This window comes from Mandrillus leucophaeus, unplaced genomic scaffold (genome assembly GCF_000951045.1).
Source record: "Mandrillus leucophaeus isolate KB7577 unplaced genomic scaffold, Mleu.le_1.0 Scaffold1097, whole genome shotgun sequence".
NCBI lineage: Eukaryota > Metazoa > Chordata > Mammalia > Primates > Cercopithecidae > Mandrillus > Mandrillus leucophaeus.
Genome location: NW_012099176.1, coordinates 199,923 through 222,398, shown reverse-complemented (window position 1 = coordinate 222,398; position 22,476 = coordinate 199,923). Strand labels below are relative to the sequence as shown.

The 22,476-nt window shown below is 36.5% G+C and overlaps 1 protein-coding gene across 1 annotated transcript in view; it reads left to right on the top strand.

Annotated features, from left to right (window-relative positions):
* The window catches only part of CEP350 (centrosomal protein 350kDa), a 139,460-nt gene that overhangs the window by 70,474 nt on the left and 46,510 nt on the right, over positions 1 to 22,476 (top strand). Inside the window, 3 exon segments of the mRNA XM_011989570.1 lie at positions 6,280 to 6,426; positions 9,180 to 9,337; positions 19,213 to 19,412. Of these exon segments, the coding sequence (XP_011844960.1) occupies positions 6,280 to 6,426; positions 9,180 to 9,337; positions 19,213 to 19,412 (505 nt within the window).

Here is a 22,476-nt window from a genome sequence, read left to right as displayed (position 1 = left end):
AATAACTTTCTATAATGTTACAGTAGCTTTCTGTTATAAAATAAAATGAAAACAAGATTTATAAATTTATCCCTCATTCTGTGGGGTTTCTTTTCACTTTCTTGATAGTATCCTTTGAAGTATAAGATTTTTCATTTTAATACGTCTGGTATTTTATTGCATGCCTGCTAATAACACATTTTTTGTTTTGATTAGTTTGAAAATGTATTTGTTTCACCTTTATGTTTGAAGAATATTTTTAATAGGCATAAAATTATTTTCTTTCAGCACTTTTAAAGATGTTTTTCCATTATTTACTGCTTTTATTGTTTATGTGGAGAGGTCAGTTATCTTAATCTTGTTCTTTTGAAGGTTCCTTTTAAGATTATTTAAAAATTATCCAATTTTTCAGTAGTTTTACTATGATGCATGTAGGCGTGGTTTCCTTTGTATTCATCCTATTTAAGATTTGCTGAGCTTCTTGTATTGGTTGTTTTATTTAATCAGTTTTTCAGAAACTGTCTCTTCGTGTATTGCTTCTGCTCCCGCCTCCCTTTTTTGTGTGTGTGTGTGAGACAGGGTCCCACTCAGTTGCCCAGGCTGGAGTACAGTGGCACGATCTCAGCTCACTGCAATCTCTGCCTCCGGGGCTCAAGCAGTCCACTCACCCAAGCCTCCCCTGTAGCTGGGACCACAGGTGTGTGCCACCAGTGCCAGGTAATTTTTTGTAGAGATGGGGTTTCACCATGTTGCCCAGGCTGGTCTTGAACTCCTGGACTCAAGTGATCCCCAACCTTGGCCTCCCAGAGTACTGGGATTACAGGTGTGAGCTACTGTGCCTGGCCACTTCTGCCTCATTCTTTTTCTCTTTTACTTCAGGGACTTCAATTAGACATAGGTTAGACCTTTTGACCATTTGCCACATCCCTTTCCTCTGTCTTGTTTGTATTTTATTCCTTAAAACAAACAAATTAAAAACTAAAAACACTGTGCTTCAGTTTGGAAAGTTTTTATTGACCTGTCTTTGAGTTCATTAGTATGTCTTCTACTTTGCCCAATGTACTGCTAAGTCTCTCCAGTGAGTTCTTAATTTGATCTGTTTTAGTGTTTTAGTTCTATAATACCCAATTTTATTCTTTTTAAAATAGATTTTAAGTCTGTTGAAATTTTCTACCCTTTAATCTACTTGGTTTTTGTTTTTGTTTTTGTTTTTGTTTTTGAGACGGAGTTTCACTCTTCCTGCCCAGGCTAGAGTGCAATGGTGTGATCTTGGCTCACTGCAAACCCTGCCTCAGCCTCCTGAGTAGCTGGGATTACAGGCGTGTGCCACCACACCCAGCTAATTTTTTTGTATTTTTAGTAGAGATGGGGTTTCACCATGTTGGCCAGGCTGGTCTCAAACCCCTGACCTCAGGTGATCCACCCGCCTTGGCTTCCCAAAGTGCCGGGATTACAGGCATGAGCCACTGTGCCTGGCCTACTTTTCTATCTTTTTCTACATGTTATCTGTAGTTATTTTAATTTTCTGTACTGTTATTTCTTCCCTGTCTGCTTATATGTAGCCATCTGTGCCTCTATTATTACTATTGTCTGTTTTCTTTTTTTTTTTTTTTAACTATCGTATGGCTCCTTTACTTTGCATGCCTAGTAATTTTTTTGTTGAGTACTAGACAGCAGTATATAAATAACTGCAAAGGCTCCAGCTGATGGTCTCTTCCCCCAGAGAGGATTTATCCTTTCTTTTGCTATTTTATTAGAGTTTTCTTTTGCTATTTTATTAGAGTTATCAACTGTTCATCTTAATTCATTCAAAGATTGTGCTGGGTTAGGGTTGGGTTGTAGAGTTGGTAAGCCTCAGTCTATGTCTGGTTTGCATTGTCCCTGGGTTGGGGCTCTCCAGGGCTTCACTGGAAACCCAGATACAATTTTTTACTCAGCACAAGAGACTGGGGATTTCTGCTGTGCTTTCAAGACTTTTCTGGGTTAACTCCTTAGCCCTCTATGTGCTCCTTCAGAACTTGACAACTGCTTTGAGGAGAATGTGAGTTTAAGATCTCCTGAGTCTCCAGTTTTGTCACTGCGGCTCTGTATAGCTGGTTAGAGTGTTGACTGGTGTAACCACTTTGAGTTGAGAGCAATTGCCACTACCTGGTTCAGTTGAGGACATATATGATATATGACTCAGCAGTTCTGTCTTGGTATATATCCTAAAAAAGCTTTCACATATGTGCAGAGGAAAATGGAAACAACTTAATTTCTTCAATAAAAGAATAGATGAAATAAAACATATTCTTGCAAGAAAGTATAGTACTACAGGAAACTGAATGTATTAGATATCAGCACTGTCTATAGAGATATCTGAAATGATAGTAATTTTCTATATCTGTGTTGTCCAATACTGTGGCTACTAGCCACATGTAGCTAGAAGCTGTCATACTGGAGAGTGTAGCAGTAGATCTTCCTTTACCAAAAACCATAATGTTCTTTTTTATAGAAAAGCAAGATGCAAAGAATATATACAGTATTATACCAGTCATGTAAATTTTTTTAATGTAACCAATTAGTAGTATATGTTCTTTGGAACCACTCATGCATCAAAAGCAAAAAACCACATATAGGAATGATACACTTCTGGGGAAGAGAGGAAGGAGGAAGAGATTGGCATGGAGTTTGGTTTCATCTATGTTTATCTATTTATGGATAACATATTTGAAACAAATGTGCAAACTGTTAAATATGTTTAATGCCAGTGGTAGGGATATGAGTGACTACTTTTTCTTTTTGTAATACTTAAGAATTTTTTAAGTAAATGTGCAAAATATACTCTTTGATCCAATTGGTTACCCCTGAAAAGTTGCCTTATAAGGTTGAAAGAACCAAAGTGTAAGAATATATGTGCTAAGATACCTATTGCAACTGTAGCAGAAAGAATTCTTTTGACTGATAGTGAAATGGCTGGCTCTAAGCAATTTGGTACAACCGTATCCAAAAAAGAGAGACCGTATTTTCCTATGTCTTACTAGTTTTACCCTCCCTGAAGTGATATTCATAACACATAAAAATAACCATTTTAATAAAGTGAATAATTCACTTATACTATTCACCATTTTAAAGTAAGCAATTCATTTGTACAACTTTGTGTGTTCTTACAAGAGGAGCAAACCTTGTTTCCCAAGTATTCCTTAGAAATTGTCTTTTTTTTCTTCTAGGCTTGAATTGGGTGAATTTATACATTATTTGGTTCAGAAACTCAGGCCTAAGTTAGTGGAAGTGTCAAAATGTACCTTGTGAAACTCTGGCCTCTAAGACCCTTTCACAGGTCTGGAAGATCAAAACTATTTTCATAATGATACTCTGATATGAATTTACCCTTTTCACTGTGTTGACATTTGCACTAAATAGGAGAAAACAATGCTGAGTAAAACTACTGGTGCTTTAGCACAAGTCAGTGGCACCAAACCGTATTGGTAATTGTCTTATTCTTCATGCCACTTACTTGCAGTTAAAGAAAGCAAGTTTCATTTAGAATGTCCTGATTGAGTAGTAAGAATTATTAATCTTATTGTCTTAAACTCTTGAGTACATGTCTTTTTTGTATTCTGTGTGACAGAAACGGGAAATCCATAATCAGACACCTTTGCTCGATACCAGAATATAGTGATTAATTCAAGGAGAAGTATTTGTGCGCTTGTTTGAATTGTGAGCTTTTTTTAAAATTTTTTTTCATGGAATAGCATTTTTACTTGAAAGAATGATTCAAGGCAAACTGTGCTAATTCAGATTTGGTTATTTGACAAATGTTTTTCTCAAAAACGAAGCAAGTATCCCTGTCACTTCAGAAAAATAACTGACAGCATATATTGCCAATGATAAAATTCAAGCTTTCACACACAAGTCAGGATTCTGAAAAATTTCCATTGCCCACCCAAAATAATTTTTCTTTTGAGATTAATGGTGATATTCATGAGTATAACTGTTTGATATTGCATAATGAAGTGTGTCAACATTTAGAAAATCTGCATAACTTAGTGAACCAACATTTTCCCAGTGATCAATGCACAATGTTAAAAAAAATCAAGCTAGACGATAAAGAGATATGCAAAACGCTAAAATATTCTTTTCACTAAATTATTTTTTGTTTTGGAAAATATAGTTGCTTTCTTTAAAATGTATACAACCATTGTATACTCATTAGGGAATGAGAATAAAGAGCAAATAATATAGTTGCTCATAATGTATTTAGTATTATAAAAAATGGTTTGATGCTCAGAGTCCCCTGACAGGGTCTCAAGACTTCCAGGGACTCCATAGAGCACACTCTGAGAACTACTACTCCAGAAAAATTTATAAATGTGCCCAAAAAGACAAAATATATAAGGCTCTTTACTTACAGCATTGTTTGTACAATAGTAAAAAATAAACAACAACCTTAAAATCTCACCATATGGGGTGGGCACAGTGGCTCACACCTATAATCTCAGTACTTTGGGAGGCCAAAGCAGACGCATCACTTGAGGCCAGGAGTTTGAGACCACCCTGGGCAACATAGCAAGACTCTGTGTCTACAAAAAAATAAAATAAAAATTAGCTATGCATGGTGGCACATGCTTGTAGTCCTAGCTACTTGGGAGGCTAAGGTGGGAAGATCACTTGAGCCCACAAGTTTGAGGCTGCATTGAGCTGTGATTGAGCCACTGTACTCCAGCCTGGGCAACAGAGCAAGACCTTGTCTCTAAAAAATTTTAAAAATAAGAATAATCCCACCATATGGGTAATAGATAAATATATGGTTCTCCACTCTAATTTTATGCAGCATTAAAAGGCATAAATTAGCATGGCGAAATATCAAAAGTGATATCTAGTAAAGCAAGATTTAAAACATATACATATGATATTTATAAAATATTTTTAAACATACAAACCAAATAGTGTATCTTTTTTTTACAGATAAGCACAAATATTTTTGTTTACAGATAAGCACAAATATTTTTAGAATAATTTAAAAAGAATGTGCTGGAAGGATAGATACTAAACCCATGATAGTTGTTACCTCTGAGGAGTTGGGGCACAAGATTGCAGACTAGTTTTATCCGTAATGTTTTATTTCTTTACAGGATTAAAGACTTGGAGAAAATATAACTGAATATTAACAATTGTTAATTTGATGTTTTGGAAGTGTAGATGTTTACAAAGCACTTTTTTGCATTTTAAGGTAGTTTCAAAAAATCTCAATGATTAAAATAATTATAACTACAAATTTTAATGTCTTTATTATGCTTTATTAATAAGAAAACATTGATTGATTGAGACAGGGTCTCACTCTGTTTCCTGGGCTGGAGTGCAGTGGCATGATTTTGGCTCACTGCAACCTTGACCTCCTGGCCTCAGGTTGATCCTCCCACCTCAGCCTCCCAAGTAGCTGGGACCACAGGTGAGTGCCACCATGCCTGGCTAATTTTTGTATCTTTTGTAAAGGCGAGGTTTCACTGTGTTGCCCAGGCTAGTCAACTCCTGGGCTCAAGTGATCTGCCTGCCTTGGCCTCCCAAAGTGCTAGGATTACAGGTGTGAGCCAACATATCTAACCAAAAAAACAGATTTAAAACAAATTTATTTTTAAAAAAGGATTATCTGTTAAATTTTGACAATTATTAGCAGTGAAATGTGTTATCTTCTGCCCACATAGCAATTGAAAACTCAGTATTCTGTGTGGAGAGAGATTGATGCAATGTAGTCTTAAATGTTTCTGGTAGCATTGTAGGCGGGGGCAGTCCTTTTTTGAAAGCAATTTTAAAAACTGTTTTTAAGAACCATAAAATGATTCATTGTCTTTGACGTGTTTATTTTACTTTTAGAAATCTCTCCTAGAGAACTAGTCTGTGGTATGGTCATTAAAGCATTATTTGGGATAGTAAAACATTATAGGGGCCTAAAAGTTTAGCAATAGAATAATAGTTACATTAATTAGTTTACTTGATAAGCAGCTATTAAACTAGTAAGTGTAAACGTTAAGTAGCATTATGGAAAAATGTGAAATGTATGTTTTAAAATGGGATATGAAATTATCAGTCTAATTATAATTTAAATAAAATTAAGGGATCATATGAAATTATTTTAGAATGGTGAGATTGTATGTGATTTATTTCCTGCCTCATTATTTTTTAAACTTTTCAGTATTACTACTTTTGTTATAAAATACTGTATGTATTTGTTTTTAATATATGTGATGATTTTTTTTTAAATATTACTTTGGCCTTGTCTTCTTCCAATCTTGATCCCTGTCTTAACTCTTTAAACCTTAGGCAGAAATAAAACGTCTTCAAGAAGCCAATAAGGCAGCTCGGAAGGAAAGACAGCTGATTCTTAAACAGCAGGAGGAGATAGAAAGGATCCGACAGACCACCATAAAACTACAGGAGAAGTTGAAGTCTGCAGGGGAGAGTAAATTGGTAAACTACATGAAGTTATTATTTGTTTCCTGTCTTAGGTTGATTGCCGGTATCTCACCCTGTCTCATGTTCTAAGATGATAGTCATTCAAACAGTATGATACAATAATGAACTAGGATAAAGTTCTATGGATGGGCCAGTCTTAGTCCATTTTCTGTTGCTATAACTGAATACCTAAGACTGGGTAATTTATAAAGGAGCAAAATTTTTTCTTACAGTTCTGGAAGGTGAGAAGTTCAAAGTCAAGGTGCCACATCTGGTGAGGGCCTTCTTGCTGACAGGGACTCTCCACAGAGTCCCAAGGGGTGATGCAGGGCATCACATGACATGGGGGCTGAGTGTGCTAACTCAATCCTCTCTTTCTTATTAAGCCACTAAAGTCCAACCCTTATGACATCGTCTATTTCTAATTACCTTTCAAAAGTTCTACCTCTCAAATACCATAGTCTGATTTCCCACTGTCTTAATGTTACAATGAAAATTAAGATTCAACATGAGTTACAGAGGGGACAAACATTCAAACCGTAGCAATGCCCTAATGTATAGTGAGAGTTTTATTTTTTTCCTATGGAATATTCAAATTTTGAAAGGGCCACATAGTTCTTATACAATATTAGTTTAATTTAGTATATATTTCACTTACAAACTAAATTGGAACAGAGGGCTTTGCTCTTATTTATCAATCCAAATATATTCTTCAGAATTAATGGGGGACACTGTTTTACTATTTACATGATACTCATCTTAGCTATCCAACTTTAATACAATGATACATGATTCAAAGGAGATATTAGACAAAAACAAAATTTGAAACTTTCTTTTTTTTTTTTGTCGAGGGAGGACACGGTTTCACTCCATCACCTGGACTGGAATAAAATGGTGCAATCACCGCTCACAGCAGGCTTGACCTCCCAGGGGTCAAGTAATCCTCTCACCTCAGCCTTCCCAGTAGCTGGGACTATAGGCATGCACCTCCACCCCCAGCGAACTTTTTGTAGAGATGGGGTTTCGCCATGTTGTTCAGGCTGGTCTCCAACTCCTGGGCTCAAGCAATCCATCTGCCTTAGCCTCCCAGAGTGTTGGGATTACAGGTGTGAGCCACCATGTTCAGTGGACCTATTCTAAGGTACTATAAAATGTCAGTGTAGGGCTGGGTGCCGTGACTCACGCCTGTAATCGCAACAGTTTGGGAGGCCTAGGTGGGCAGATCGCTTGAGCTTAGGAGTTTGAGATCAGCCTGGGCAACAGGGCAAAACACCCAGCTCTACAAAAAATACAAAAATTAGCTGGGCATGGTGGCATACACCTATAGTCCCAGCTACTTGCAAGGCTGAGGTGGGAGGATTGCTTCAGCCTAGCGGGCCGAGGCTGCAGTAAGCTGTGATCACACCACTGCACTCCAACCTAAGTGATAAAGCAAGACCCTGTCTCAAAAAAAAAAAAAAAAAAGTCATTATAGTGTGAGAAAACTCAAACTGTGTAGCAGTATAATTTTTAAAATTCCTAATATGCTCTGCTTTGATTTTTAAAGTAAACTTTAAATTTTGAAAAAATCTGAAACTTACAGAAAAATGTCAAACAGTACAAAAAATTCTGTTATCCTGAGTTATCTGAGAGTAAGTTGCCAACAAATTAACAGTGATACATTACTACCGCTTAATCTGCAGACTACCTGAAAGTGGTTGCCCTTCTCATTCCACCTGGGCTCTGACTCCCCAAATTGGGCTATTCCCATCTCCTCATACCTTCTCTTCCTTATCTCTTTGGACTCTGGCTATTGTGCTAGGAAGTTCTCTGTGGTAAGGCCATCCTCACTGTGTTTGGGCTTGCAATTGTGTGTGGGGTCACTTCCATGTGACATTCTTGTTGGCCTTCTTGGGCTCTGATTCTCCTTACCAGCCACCCTCCTGCATTAAATGCCCTCTTCATCCTGCTCAGGTTCTGAGACCCCACTCTTGCCCTCCTGTGTCCCTCAGCCCCTACAGAGATGCCTGCCTTGCTCTGTCCCATCCAGTGACTTTAAGACTGAACTGTTCAGGAGGAAGAAAGGGAAGCTCAAGGGCTCTACTTTTTTTTTTTTTTTTTTTTTTAACAAAATAAAAACAGTCATGACTGTCCCTACCCACCTACCCATCTTCCTGAAAAGTTAGGAGAATAAATGACTGTGGGGAAGGCATACTAAGCAATTAAAGTTTTACTTTTTGCTCATCAGAAATAATGTATTGATTAATAGTTTCCAGATGTTTTCTTTACAAACTTTTTTAATTTTTGAAAACCTAGTTTTGCATAAGGAATATTCAAAGGAAAAAACCCTTGCCCTCGTATGATTAAAATAAATGTTACATCTTCCAGTCATTCTTTGTGTCTGTACATGTGTGTTTTATATAGTTATAGATCTAACTTTTTTATTCCTTTTGAGTGGTTCAATTTTGAAATCTCAGAGAGGATGTGTAGATACTAGATTACTAATAGCAGAAGCTTTTTTGGATTTCTTACATTTCTTTAAAATTATTACATGTTGTGATATTCTTTTTTTTTCTCTATATATAAATGATGGTTAAAATATACATAATATGAAATGTACTAGTTTAACCATTTTTAAGTGTGTGATATATTTTGTCCTTTATTATCTTATTTTCAACTCTTGTTACAAACATTGTATTGTGGATAAACTTAATTTTGAATTGACAGTATTATGATGACTTCAAGGTCCTATTAAAGTCCAATACAATTTTGCCTCTTTTTGTTTGCAGGACTCTCATAGTGATGAAGATACAAAGGATAATAAGGCAACCAGTCCTGGTCCAACTGACTTGGAGACCCGCAGTCCTTCTCCCATTTCAATCTCCAGCAGTGAAACTAGCAGCATTATGCAGAAACTGAAGAAAATGAGAAGCCGCATGGATGAAAAGTAATTTGTTTTGTATAAATATCTCTTGTTTAGTTACATTGAAAGTAGTACAACAAATAACATTTGTAATATACTTCATTAGATTGAGACAAATATTTTATGGATTCAGTAGCATTTTAGCAGAATTGTTAGAAGCCAATTAACTGTAGATCTTATTTATAAAACAGTTTTAATACGAACAGGTTTCTTATTTTAAAAAACCAAAAAACAAGGCTAGGAGTGGTGACTCACACCTATAATCCCAGCACTTTGAGAAACTGAGGCAGGAGGATCATCTGAGCCCAGGAGTTCAAGACCAACCTGGGCAACATAGTGAGACCCCCGTCTCTACAAAAAAATAAAATTAGCTGGGCATGGTGCCATGTGCCTGTAGTCTCAGCTATGTGGGAGGCTGAGGTGGGAGGATTCTTTGAGCCTAGGAGGTCAAGGCTGCAGTGAGCTATGATTGTGCCACTGCACTCCAGCCAGGGTGACAGAGCTAGACCTTGTCTCCAAAAAAAAAAAAAAAAAAAAAAGTATCTGCACGTGTACCCATAATAAAGTTTTTCCCCTTTCTTTTACTAAAAGAAAGGCATGTCTAATAATTTGGGGAAGCAACTAATGGTATATCCTGACATTTCATCCTGTGGCTCTCTGGCACCTCTCAGGCTTATTCAAATAGATGAAATTTTAACCTGGTGAATAGGTATGAGTTCCTTAGCTAAAAGCAGAAAGGCTGAAAATTTCCAGGAATGTTGATTTGGCAGTCTAACCTTCTTCTAAAATAGTTCTGAGAATTAATGTGTAAAGACTCTGAAAGAAAGCTACTCCAACTTAGATATAGCTCAGGTGTACATCAGTGTTGACCATATAAAATGACATTTATGTGAGACTTTTACTCTTTGGGGTATATATTTAATTAAATACGGTTATAAATTAACTGCTTGTGGACTCTATTCTGGCCTCTGTAACCTCCACCCCATATCTAGCTTCCTCGAAACCCATTAAATATGAAAGAGACTCATTAGAAATTTTTGTTGACTACCCATTTTAAGTTCGCAATTTGAACTACTACAGATTGAATTTAAGTTTTAATTTGATAACCTTTGGCAGTATACCACACATCACCAAATTTAATGATGCTCTATTTATATGTTAAATCAATCTATGATTTAGTTTGTTTTGCAACAGTCAAGCAGTTGTAAGTGAAATCCTTACTTTCTGTAGGTGCAGTTCTATATTGGCACTTCATTGCAAGAAAGGCATTTCATAACTTAAAAACACCTAAATTGATTATGTAAATGTCTTAAATACAGCTTTAAAAAATTAAAAATATAAGAGGTGAAACCAAGTATTGACAAATATATGAATGAATGTTCCTTTTGGATGATTTCCATGGGATAGACTGATAAAGGCTTCTTCAAGTGGGAATTTATTAAAATTTAGATTAAACATGTTTTCTTCCTTTCCTGATAAAAATTTCCAGTAGCCTATATGGGCATACTGTATTGTTCCAGCAATCTTTTGAAATAAAAATTAGAATAATCTCTCCGATTTTTAATCACTAATTTGACTTTGTATATCTGCCACAAATGTCTTTGAGTGGTAAATGTTGGGGGAACACAGTGTCAGGGTGATTTCTTCATTGATCCCTTGCTCTTCTATTTCAGTAAAATCTTCATTGCCAGTGTCTACGAATGATATCCTAATTTGACCACCTTTGTAGAAAAAAGCTGTTAATTCTAGTCTGCCCTTGAGGTCAGTCAGTTTCTGGGCTGCTTATTTCAGATTTGGTTAAAGCTGTAAAAATCCTAAATAACAAGTTTAAGTTTGGATTTATTGACTTTGTTCCAAATTTTGTTAATTATTTTAATATATTCCAAAATATTAATCACCTAGAGTGTTTGTATTATTCCTCTACCTTTCCTTGACAACTATGGCAATTGATTTTTGAGAGATTTGTCAAGGAGAATAGGCATTGAAGCATTCAGTGACTTTTTGATCTGTTTGAGGCAATGAAATTGTGTTTGTGATAGGAATAAAGACAGTAGTGTCAAAGAAATGTTTGAATGATGGTGCTGAAATCTGAGGATGTGGCCGGGCCTGGTGGCTCACGCCTGTAATCCCAGCACTTTGGGAGGCCGAAGCGGGCAGATCACCTGTGGTCAGGAATTCAAGACCAACCATGGCCAACATGGTGAAACCCCGTCTCTACTAAAAATACAAAATTAGCCAGGCGCGGTGACACATGGCTGTAATCCCAGCTACTCTGGAGGCTGAGGCAGGAGAATCACTTGAACCTGGGAGGTGGAGGTTGCAGTGAGCTGAGCTCACGCCCCTGTACTCCAGCCTGGGCAACAAGAACAAAACTTAGTCTCAAAAAAAAGAAATCTGAGGATGAACTAAAGTATTTTCCGAAATTGGTGGTGCATAGAAAAGGAAGAGTATTGTTATGCACTATTTTTTGGTCTCTGAAACAAAGTAATGTGAAAACTAGCTTTTAAATACCATTTATATTATCAGAGCACCATAGTTTCATCTCCTTCAATGATGTTGGAATGTCAGCTCAATAAATACAGAGTCAGTTAATTTCATAGTCATTTGCTACAGTAGACACCTAACGACAAAATCATTTGAACCTCTGCTACTTCGTGACCAGGAACTTATTTGTTCCATAGATTTGCAAAGGCAGTCATTTCTATTTTATTGTTATAAATCACCAAAGAGTAGTCGTCCTTCTCAGTAAATTTAGCTAGTTTTTAGGGGGAACCTTTTCATTTTGTGTCATTGCTTATTGGTAACTTTCTGAACTCTGATTTTATGACAGGTATTTTTCTGAAGTGATCATATCATTTTTGGCTATAGTGAAAGATTTCCTTTTTTTTTTTTTACTGAGACAGTAATGCCTTTATTGAATATTAAAAGCCATACGTTATATTCCTAACATATGGCTTTTGTTGACCTCTTCGTTGAGTAGACATTTTATAAATGTCATATAATTTCCATTTATCAGCATATTAAAAGGAAAAAATAATATTCAAAATGTGAAAGACAATAATGAAAACATGTTTGCAAAAGACATACAGTAGATCTAAGCCATGAACTGAATAGCTCTCGGTGGTTTTGGTTATATTGGTAAGTGAAATCTGAGTTTTATTACTGCAAGGGATGTTATTTACAATTTAAGTGGATTGCCTATAAACATGAAACAGATATTCATGGAAAAACACCCCGATTGACTCTTCCTGTTTATAGAACAAACGAAACACTGAAAGAATGGTGTTTTCTTCATCTTTAAGTGTTTCATTACTTAAAATAGGACACTGCATTTTTTCTTTCATTCGTTAACAGTAGCTTCTTCTTCCATATTATTTATTAATTATACACTTACTCTCTCAGCAATTGTTTATTGATTAATGTTTGAGTATGCTAAGTTCTGAGGGGTACCAAGATAAATCAGACTTAAACCCTGGTCTCAAGCTTAGAGTGTAGACGGAAAAAAGAATGAGGGGCAGGTTCATATAGAGAAGTATATCTAGATCAATTGTTAAGGAAGTTCAGAAAAGAGAAATTCTTACTGACAGTGTGATGTATGTCAAGGACATTTTCATGGATGAGTGTACCTTTTTTAAGAGTCTCACTATGTTGCCCACAATAGGGTTGAATTCAAACTCCTGGGTATGAGTGATCCTCCCCACTCAGCCTCCTGAGGGAGTTAAATATATTGTTGAATTAGTAAGTACTTTCAAACATCAAAAGAAGGGGCAGAAAGTATATAGCTATTTTTTGGTTTGGTCATTCATTGCAGACCACGGTAGCATAGAAAGATGAAACCTTTAGTCACAACATTTTAAATACTCTTTTTACACTTCCCAGTTGGCTTACAACACTGTTAAAGGAGAAAAATTAATGTATTTGGTTTTAAATGATTGATCAAAAAGTTAAGCAGATAAATATTTTATGACATTTCTCTGTCCAAATGTCTCTGTCCAAATTTATTGTCTGATCAATGTCGAAATCTTCACCATTAATATGAATTTTAAAAATGAAAGATTTTCAAGAGAAGGCTTTTGATATTCCATTAAAGGAGATATTTTAATTAGATTGTTTTAAATAATAATGTTAAATAGCATTGCCTTAAATTGAGTAGAATTTTCTTAGATAACATTCTAGTCCACGTATAGTAGCTGAATAAATCCTGATAGTCTGATACTTTGTTTTTATTCTCTGCGGGAATTCCTAGGTCAGGAGTAATGTGCTGTATTATTTTGTTTACTTAGGTGTATGTAAATTATTAGATAATTTTAAGTAATAGAATAGATTTTGCTATAGAAAATCAGACCTGGAGGCCGAGACGGGCAGATCACGAGGTCAGGAGATTGAGACCATCCTGGCCAACACGGTGAAACCCCGTCTCTACTAAAAATACAAAAAATTAGCCGGGCGTGGTGGCGGCGCCTGTAGTCCCAGTTACTCAGGAGGCTGAGGCAGGAGAATGGCGTGAACCCGGGAGGTGGAGCTTGCAGTGAGCCGGGATCTGGCCACTGCACTCCAGAAAAAAAAAAAAAGAAAAAAGAAAATCAGACCTAAGCTACATTTTCTTTTTGGTCAAAACTGTCTATATCCTCATTTGTCCTCCTGTTTTTTTTTTATTATTATTATTAAAGATGCTAAAATACTCAAAATAATCCGTTTTAAAATGTAAAGCACTAATGTTCCATTTTTAATTATAACAGTAATAGAATTAAAAACCCAGAAGGAATAAAATGATTTAAGGTATTAAGTTTTTTTGTGAGTTTTGTTTTGGGAAGAGTAAAAAGTAATGTTTTAGTTTAGCTAGGTAGTCTCAGTAGTTTGGAGATACATAGCATTGCATAAGGATTCATTAATAAAGCAGCAGTAATTTTCTTCAAGATCAGTACAAATACAGCAGTGATTCTTAACTTTTTGGGGATCTTGAGTTCACTTGTAAATCAGACGAATGCTTTGGAACCTTGCCTCAGAAAAATGCATATACACACAAGTATACAATCTTACATGCAATTTCAGGGTGTCCATGGACTCCTTGGTATTCCAGTGGAGTAACTAATGATAATGGAAGCACAGTAACATACTAAACAAATACAGAACTGTAAATGTTTCTTCTGTGAAGGTATTAAGATTTTGTTTGTTTTTGATATCTTTTATAATGAAAGGATTTTTAGACATAGGAGTTCTATTTAAAATTTAGATTATAATTTTATTCAAATTATAGAATGATTTTATAATCTGTTAGAATGTGGCCACAATTATATCAGCTCAGTGGGCAACAAAAGTTCTCACCTACATCACATGGTCTAGCAGTCACATGGTCTGACAGTCTTTTGAGGTACAAAATAAGTGGAAATAGTCCAACGGAGAGTCATAAAATGTTAAAATTAGAAGGGCTCTTAGGGAAGCCATAAAACATAGTCCCTTCGTTTTACATGAAGAAATTGAGGCCCACAGAGTTTATGTAACTTTCCCCAGGTCACACACACACAGCAGAATGGCAGAGCTGAAACTAGAACCTTGTTTTCCAGAGTTCAGCTAGCTAAAGTCAAAGTTAAGTTAGCATATCTGCTTTCAACCTCATAGATTTTTTTAAAACCTAAATTGATGACTTAAAGTTATCTTCATTGGAAACTGATCCTTCTAAATAGTATTTTGTTGAAATTAGCAAAGTGCTAGATGGCTAATTACTGGAGTTGAATAGCTGTACAGAGCAAGTTCAGAATGTGAAAGTGTGACTTTAAAAGTGAATTAAGGCCAAGTGCGGTGGCTCACGCCTGTAATCCCAGCACTTTGGGAGGCCGAAGTGGGCAGATCATGAGGTCAGGAAATCGAGACCATCCTGGCCAACATGGTGAAACCCCGTCTCTGCCAAAAATATAAAAATTAGCTGGGCGTGGTGGCACGTGCCTGTAATCCCAGCTACTCGGGAGGCTGAGGCAGGAGAATTGCTTGAACCAGGGAGTCAGAGGTTGCAGTGAGCCAAGATCGCACCATTGCACTCCAGTATGGTGACAGAACAAGACTCCGTCTCAAAAAAAAAAAAGTGAATTAAGCCAGGCACAGTGGCTCATGCCTGTAATCCCACTACTTTGGGAGGCCAAGGTGGGTGGATCACCTGAGGTCAGGAGTTGAAGACCAGCCTGGTCCACATGGTAAAACCCTGTCTCTACTAAAAATCCAAAAAATTAGCCAGGCGTGGTGGTGCATGCCTGAAATCCCAGCTACTCAAGAGACTGAGGCAAGAGAATCTCTTGAACTCGGGAGACGGAGATTGCAGTGAGCTGAGGTTGCACCATTGCACACCAGTCTGGGCAACACAAGTGAAACTCCATCTCAAAAAAAAAAAAAAAAATTTAAAAAGTGAATTAAGCTGGCCACATCGGCTCAGGCCTGTAATCCCAGCACTTTGGGAGGCTAAGGCAGGTGGATCACCTGAGGTCAGGAGTTCAAGACCAGCCTGGCCAACATGGTGAAACCCAGTCTCTACTAAAAAAAAAAATACAAAAATTAGCCGGGCATGGTGGCAGGTGCCTTTAATCCCAGCTACTTCAGAGACTGGGGCAGGAGAATCGCTGAACCCGGGAGGTGGAGGTTGCAGTGAACCGAGATGGTGCCACTGCACTCCAGCCTGGGCAACACAGCAAGACTCCGTCTCAAAAAAAAAAAGAGCTAATTAAGTACTCATTAATTCCTTAAGTTCAAACATTTAAAAAACTTAATGATTTCCATACTAGACTAAATCTGTTGTGTATCTTATTCTTGTCCAGTGTTCCGTTACCATCAGAGGACTTGTTGGGGCAATGCGTTGACATCAATCAAAAGCATTTTGTATTAGTCGGCATTTATGTCTGCATCATTCACAATTTTTGTTTCTTTTCTGTGTAGCATCTTGAAGGATTATTTATTCTATTGTGAAGTAATGCTCTTTTATCTCAACTTTATTTAACGTTTAAAGGGCACTCCTTATAGAATGTATTTATATTTAATAAGGAACATGTTTATGGAAAGAAGTTCTAACTTTAAGTTAAACTTTTCTTACACTTTTTTAAACTATTTTATTTTCATTTTTTATTAGTTAGTTATTTCGTTCCTCATTCCTAAACTAGAGCTTTTGAATATGCTTAATCTTTAATAGAGGAAAATTATTGTTCTCTGTATTGGGCTAGAGAAAAAGTTTAAATTGCATATTTTTAAAGTTTATTTCACATTTTCCAATATTATTTTACTTTTTGTACTAGGTCATGCATGCATTTAGCAGTTGTACACTTAAGAGGGTGGGTAATATTTGAATGTTATGAATAGATTTTTGAGCCTTTTGCCAAGTGCCTTTGTTTTGCATAATATTTTGATAATTGGCATCAAAATAAGTTTATTGTACGTTCATAAAGAATGGCAAGGAAGATTGTAATGTCTTAACTTGAAATTTAGCAAAAATGTTTTTCTTGAACTTCAATGCAGAAAATCAAGGCAATCCAGGTATGAATGTGTGTGTTTTTGCGTGTGTGTGTGTGTAAGTGAAGGGGAAATGAAATACTGAGTTATATGTGATGAAACAGACATTGAAATAGTCTGTTATCAAAAAATACACATAGGCAAGATTATACATAATTTTTAAAATCCAAATGAATCGCTGGATTTATACCTAGATCTTCTCACTTCTATGACATACTATATTACTCCTTGCCCTTCCAAGGCAATAAATGTTGCCTTGATCTACAAGTTATTGTTGTGTGCATGTGAACAGAAGCATGCTCTGTCAAAGAGAATTAACCTTTCCAAAGGTACTACTAGACTTTTTAATCCATTCACACACACACAGATCTATTTACTATTACAAAAGAAGAACATGTGGGGTTTTTTTCCTGCTTTTATAACTATGAAATGGAATGTTCTTCTTACCTTTAACCTTATGCTTGAGCTATCCATATCAGTTTTTTTTTTCTACTGACAGTATTTATTGAGAGTAGCTCACTTTATTAATTATGCATCCTGATATCTTATAGAATGGGTATTGTATTTCAATATTATTAATTAAGTGGGCCTTTGTTAGATATAAAGCAAGATACCTCCAGTAGGTCCTCTTAGCTGTAAGTTTTATATTGTACAGGTGAACAAGGTATTTTTGTGTAAATCAGTTTACTAAATTGTATTATTTTCAAGCTAGATTGTGATGGTAAGGTTAAGTAAGGCAAATGTAGTGTTTTAAAATACATGACAAGGTACAGATTAAAAATCACTTGCTCAGGATTACGTATGTGTGTAGAGTTGTTGATATACTAGGTTCATGGCCATAATTGTTGTACTGTCTGTTAAAGCTTAATTGAAAACTAATTTAGTCCCACAATGTACTTCTTATTACTTTACTCACAAATAAGTAAATTTAACTGAAGATATAGATGGTGGTTAAGCAACATTTGAGAAGAAAGGCATGTTTATTCAGAAATCATTGGTAAGATCTATAAAAATACACTTTAAAAAATGTCACACAGAGTGTAATGCCTGCTTTAACTGAGTCGCTTATAATGTTCTTCAGGAAGCATATTAAAATTTCTTCACTCGGCTCTTACACTTTCCCTTTCTCATTCTTTCTGCCTCTTGATCTCTTGGTTTTAAAATCTTCCTCCTTATTTTGTAGACACTGCTCTCCTGTTCACTACTTCTTCTCTGTCTTTACGTCTCATCACTGGGCCTCTCTCAGTGTCTGTTTTCCCAACCTTCATCCCAAATTCCAGCTGTATATCTACAACCAGTTGGTCAGGTAACTTTGCACCTTTTTCAGTGCACTCTTTGATAGAGCATGCTCTGTTCTTTTTGTTTGTTTTGTTTGCTTTTTTTCCTCTCTCTCTGTTTTTTTTTTAACAGCCTGGAGGCCTCTTGTCAAATGTCCCATAAATTTTACCTTTTGTTTCCACATTAATTTGACATGATGATTGCTCAAGAAGTAGAGTGACAGGTCTTATGCTTTTTAGTGTTTGTGCGATACATGTATGCATTTTTGTTGGTTAGCTACCACTATAGATATAACGCTAGTAATGTGAGCAGCCCACATTTTATTTAGTTGTGGCATCTACATTCGAAGATGGTTTATTAGTAGCCTCTAAACTAAGTAATTTTTCCTAACTCAGTAATTTCTCCTAACCCTTTGGGCCTAAGATATCATTGGCTATTTAAGTTCAGAAATCAGGTTAAATTGAGAATTTGATGCATACCTTTACTTAAGTAAATAAATAGTTAGGTTTATATGCATAAAACATGGACTGTGGTACTCAGTGTTCTCTCCATGAAAAAAAGATTTACCACTTGACATTGCATCTCTTAGGTAATGGAAGAAACAAAACTCATTAGACCTGAAACAAAGCCAGGCAGAACTTTAAAATAAAAGTAAAAAAGGGACATGAACATGTTTTTTGTTTGCTTGCTTGTTTTGGGGCTTTTGGGTTTGTTTTTTATTATTTTTGGTATTTGTTGTTTCGGGTTTTGTGTGTTTTCTGGTCTGAGCCTTCAGAATAAATTCCTTACCTCTTCTGTTATAGAAAAGAATAACCTACAAAAAATGAATATATAAATATGAACATTATCAATTATGGTTGTCTAGATATTCTGAAGGTTTTTTTTTCTCAATATACTGCTATTTTTCCTTTGCTAACTTTACAAACCATTATGAGTAAAACATAAATTCCCTCATTTTCTGAATAAGTTGACTCATGAAAGCTTATATTATCTCAAGCCTTTTTCAGAAAGAAGAGTAGTATGAATGTTCTGCTTTTGCACAGCTTGTTGATAAGGTGATGAGTGAGAGCTCTCATAGTGATCTCTGCCTATAGATTTGTTCTCTCAAACTGTTCTTCATGGTATGACCATAGGTTTCTGACAAAGCGGGAGCAAAAATTAATGCAACGGCGACAGCATGCAGAGGAGCTCCTAGAGTGGAAGCGACGTTTAGATGCAGAAGAAGCAGAAATTCGTCAAATGGAAAAACAAGCTTTGGCTGCCTGGGACAAAGAATTAATAAAACCCAAAACTCCTAAGAAAGAACTGGAGGACCAGAGAACAGAACAGAAAGGTAATAAATACTAACTCTATTCACACTACAAACTAAAGCCTAACATAATTGAAAGATATATTTCATTACTTTTAAAAATGCGAGGCTGGGCACAGTGGCTCATGCCTGTAATCTGAACACTTTGGAAGGCCAAGGCCAGAGGATCGCTTGAGGCCAGGAGTTCAAGACCAGCCTGGATGACATAGCAGACCCCGATTCTACAAAAAATTAAAAAGTTAGCTGGGTATGGTGGTACATACCTATAGTCCTAGCTACTGAGGCGAGAGGCTTGCTTGAGCCCAAGAGGTCAAGGTTACAGAGAGCTGTGATCACCCCACTGTGCTCCAGACTGTGTCAGAGTGAGCTCTGTCTCTAAAAATAAAATAAAATTGTAATTAAAATGCAGATGATTGAGGTGATGCAAATGATGAGAAAGATGATATAACCACAAATGCTGGAGAAATTAGAAAGACAAAAAAAAATTGTGGCCAGGCATGGTGGCTCACGACTGTAATCCTTGCACTTTGGGAGGCTGAGGCAGGTGGATTGCCTGAGCTCAGGAGTTCGAGACCAGCCTGAGCAACACAGTGAAACCCCGTCTCTACTAAAATACAAAAGAAATTAGCTGGGTGTGGTGGCATGCACCCGTAATCCCAGCTACTCAGGAGACTGACGCAGGAGAATTGCTTGAACCCAAGAGGTGGAGGTCGCAGTGAGCCGAGATCACACCACTGCACTATAGCCTGGCAACAGCGAGACTCCGTCTCTCAAGAAAAAAAAAAAAAATTGTAATAACTTTATTCCAATACAAACTTGAAAACTTAGAAGAAATGGCTAAATTCTTCTAAAAAATACAACTTACCAAAGCTTACTCAGTAAGATAAGAGAACCCTCCTGATTCTTTCACCAGTAAAGGAATTGTACCCCAGTAACTAGGCATCTTTTTACATAGACCTCATCCATCTTTACCAGTATACTAGATTTAAAAGGGAGGGGGGTGAAACATGGTATTATAATTCTTTACTTTTCCATAGAATAAAAAAAGAGACATTTCTCAACTCATTTTATGAGGCTAGTATATAAGTTTGATATTATGTCCATAGAAGGACAGTATCAGAAAACGAAAGGCCAGTCTTACCTATCCTGAAGTATGTATTAGCACACCAAGTTCAACTATATATGCAAATCCTAATACTTAATGACAGAGTGGGATTAGCACACATTAAACAGTTGATAATGTGGTGAATTACCTTACCCAGATTAAAGGAGAAGAATTGATCATCTCAATGGATTCAGAAAGGCATTTGATAAAATTTAAAAAACATTTGTGGGCCAGACTCAGTGACATACGCCTGTAATCCCAACACTTTGGGAGGCTGAGGTGGGTGGATCACTTGAACCCAGGAGTTCGAGACCAGCCTGGGCAACATGGTAAAACCCTGTCTCTACCAAAAATAAAAAAATTAGTTGAGCATGGTGACACGCACCTGTGGTCCCAGCTACTCGGGAGGCTGAGACACGAAAATCACCTGAGCCCAGGAGGCAGAGGTTACAGTGAGCTAAGATCATACCACTGCACTCCAACCTGGGTGACAGAATGAGACTCTGTCTCAAAAAAAAAAAATGACTACATAAAAATAAAAAGCATTTGTGATAAAATAAATAAACCTCAGATCAAAGTAGCCGTAGAAAGGAACTTTCTTTACCCGATAAACGGTGTTAACAAAAACAAAAAACCAAACCTATAATAGATACCATACTTAATGATAAAATACAGAAAGTTCCTTTGGATTTGGAGATAAGACTAGGATGCTTATTTTTAGCTCTATTCAGCATTGTGTAGAGGTCCTACACAGTACATTTAAGGCTAGAAAAAGAATTAAAAGCTATAAGGAGTGAAAAGAAGCAGAATTCTTGTTACTTACAGTTAATAAAGCTACACACATAGACAATCCAGAATTTACATGTTAATTATTACAATTAGTAAGTGAGCTTAACAAGGTTTCTGGTTATAAAATTCATATACAAAATTCAATTGCATGTCTATAGATCAAAAATTGATTAGAAAAATATTTTTTAAAAAAGATACAAATAGAAACAATATATAATAGAAACAAAAACTATGAAGTACCTAGGAATAAATTTAACAAAAAGTGTACAAGATCTTTATATAGAAAAATTTAGAATTTTATTAGGAGACGTTAAAGAAAACCAAAACAGCCTGGGCACAGTGGCTTGCTTATGCCTGTAATCCCAACACTTTGGGAGGCTGAGGCATGCACATTGCTTAAGCTCAAGAGTTCATGACAAGCCTGAGCAACATGACCAAACACTGCCTCTACAGAAATATTAGCCAGGCATGGTGGCACAGGCCTATAGTCCCAGCTACTTAGGAGGCAGAGGCAGGAGGATTGCTTGTTCCTGGGAGGTCGAGGCTGCAGTGAGCCCTGTTCATGCTACTACACTCCAGCCTGGGTGACAAAGCAAGACCCTATCTCAAAAAAAAAAAAAAAAAAAAAAAAAAAGCCAAAATAAACGGAACATTATTCCATATTCACAGATTCAGTGTCATAAGATACTAATTCTCCTTAAACTGATCTGTAGATTCAAGACTATTTACATCAGAAACTCAGCAAGGTTTCTTCATAGGAAACCTTTGACAAGCTCATTAAAAAATTTATATGAGGCCAGGCATGGTGGTTCACACCTGTAATCCCAGCACTTTGGGAGGCCGAGGTGGATGGATCACCTGAGGTCAGAGTTGGAGTCAAGCCTGGCCACTATGGTGAAACCCCCTCTCTACTAAAAAGACAAAAATTAGCTGGGTGTGGTGACATGTGCCTGTAATCCCAGCTACTTGGGAGGCTGAGGCAGAAGAATCACTTGAACCCAGGAAGCAGAGGTTACAGTGAGCCGAGATCATGCCACTGCACTCCATCCTGGGCAACAAGAACGGAACGCCATCTAAAAAAAAAAAAAAAAAATTACATGAAAGAACAATGACCAAAAAGCAAAGACACTAGTAAAGAAGAACCACAAAATGCTGAAACTTACTTTACCATGTATCAAGACTTCTAAGTTGTAG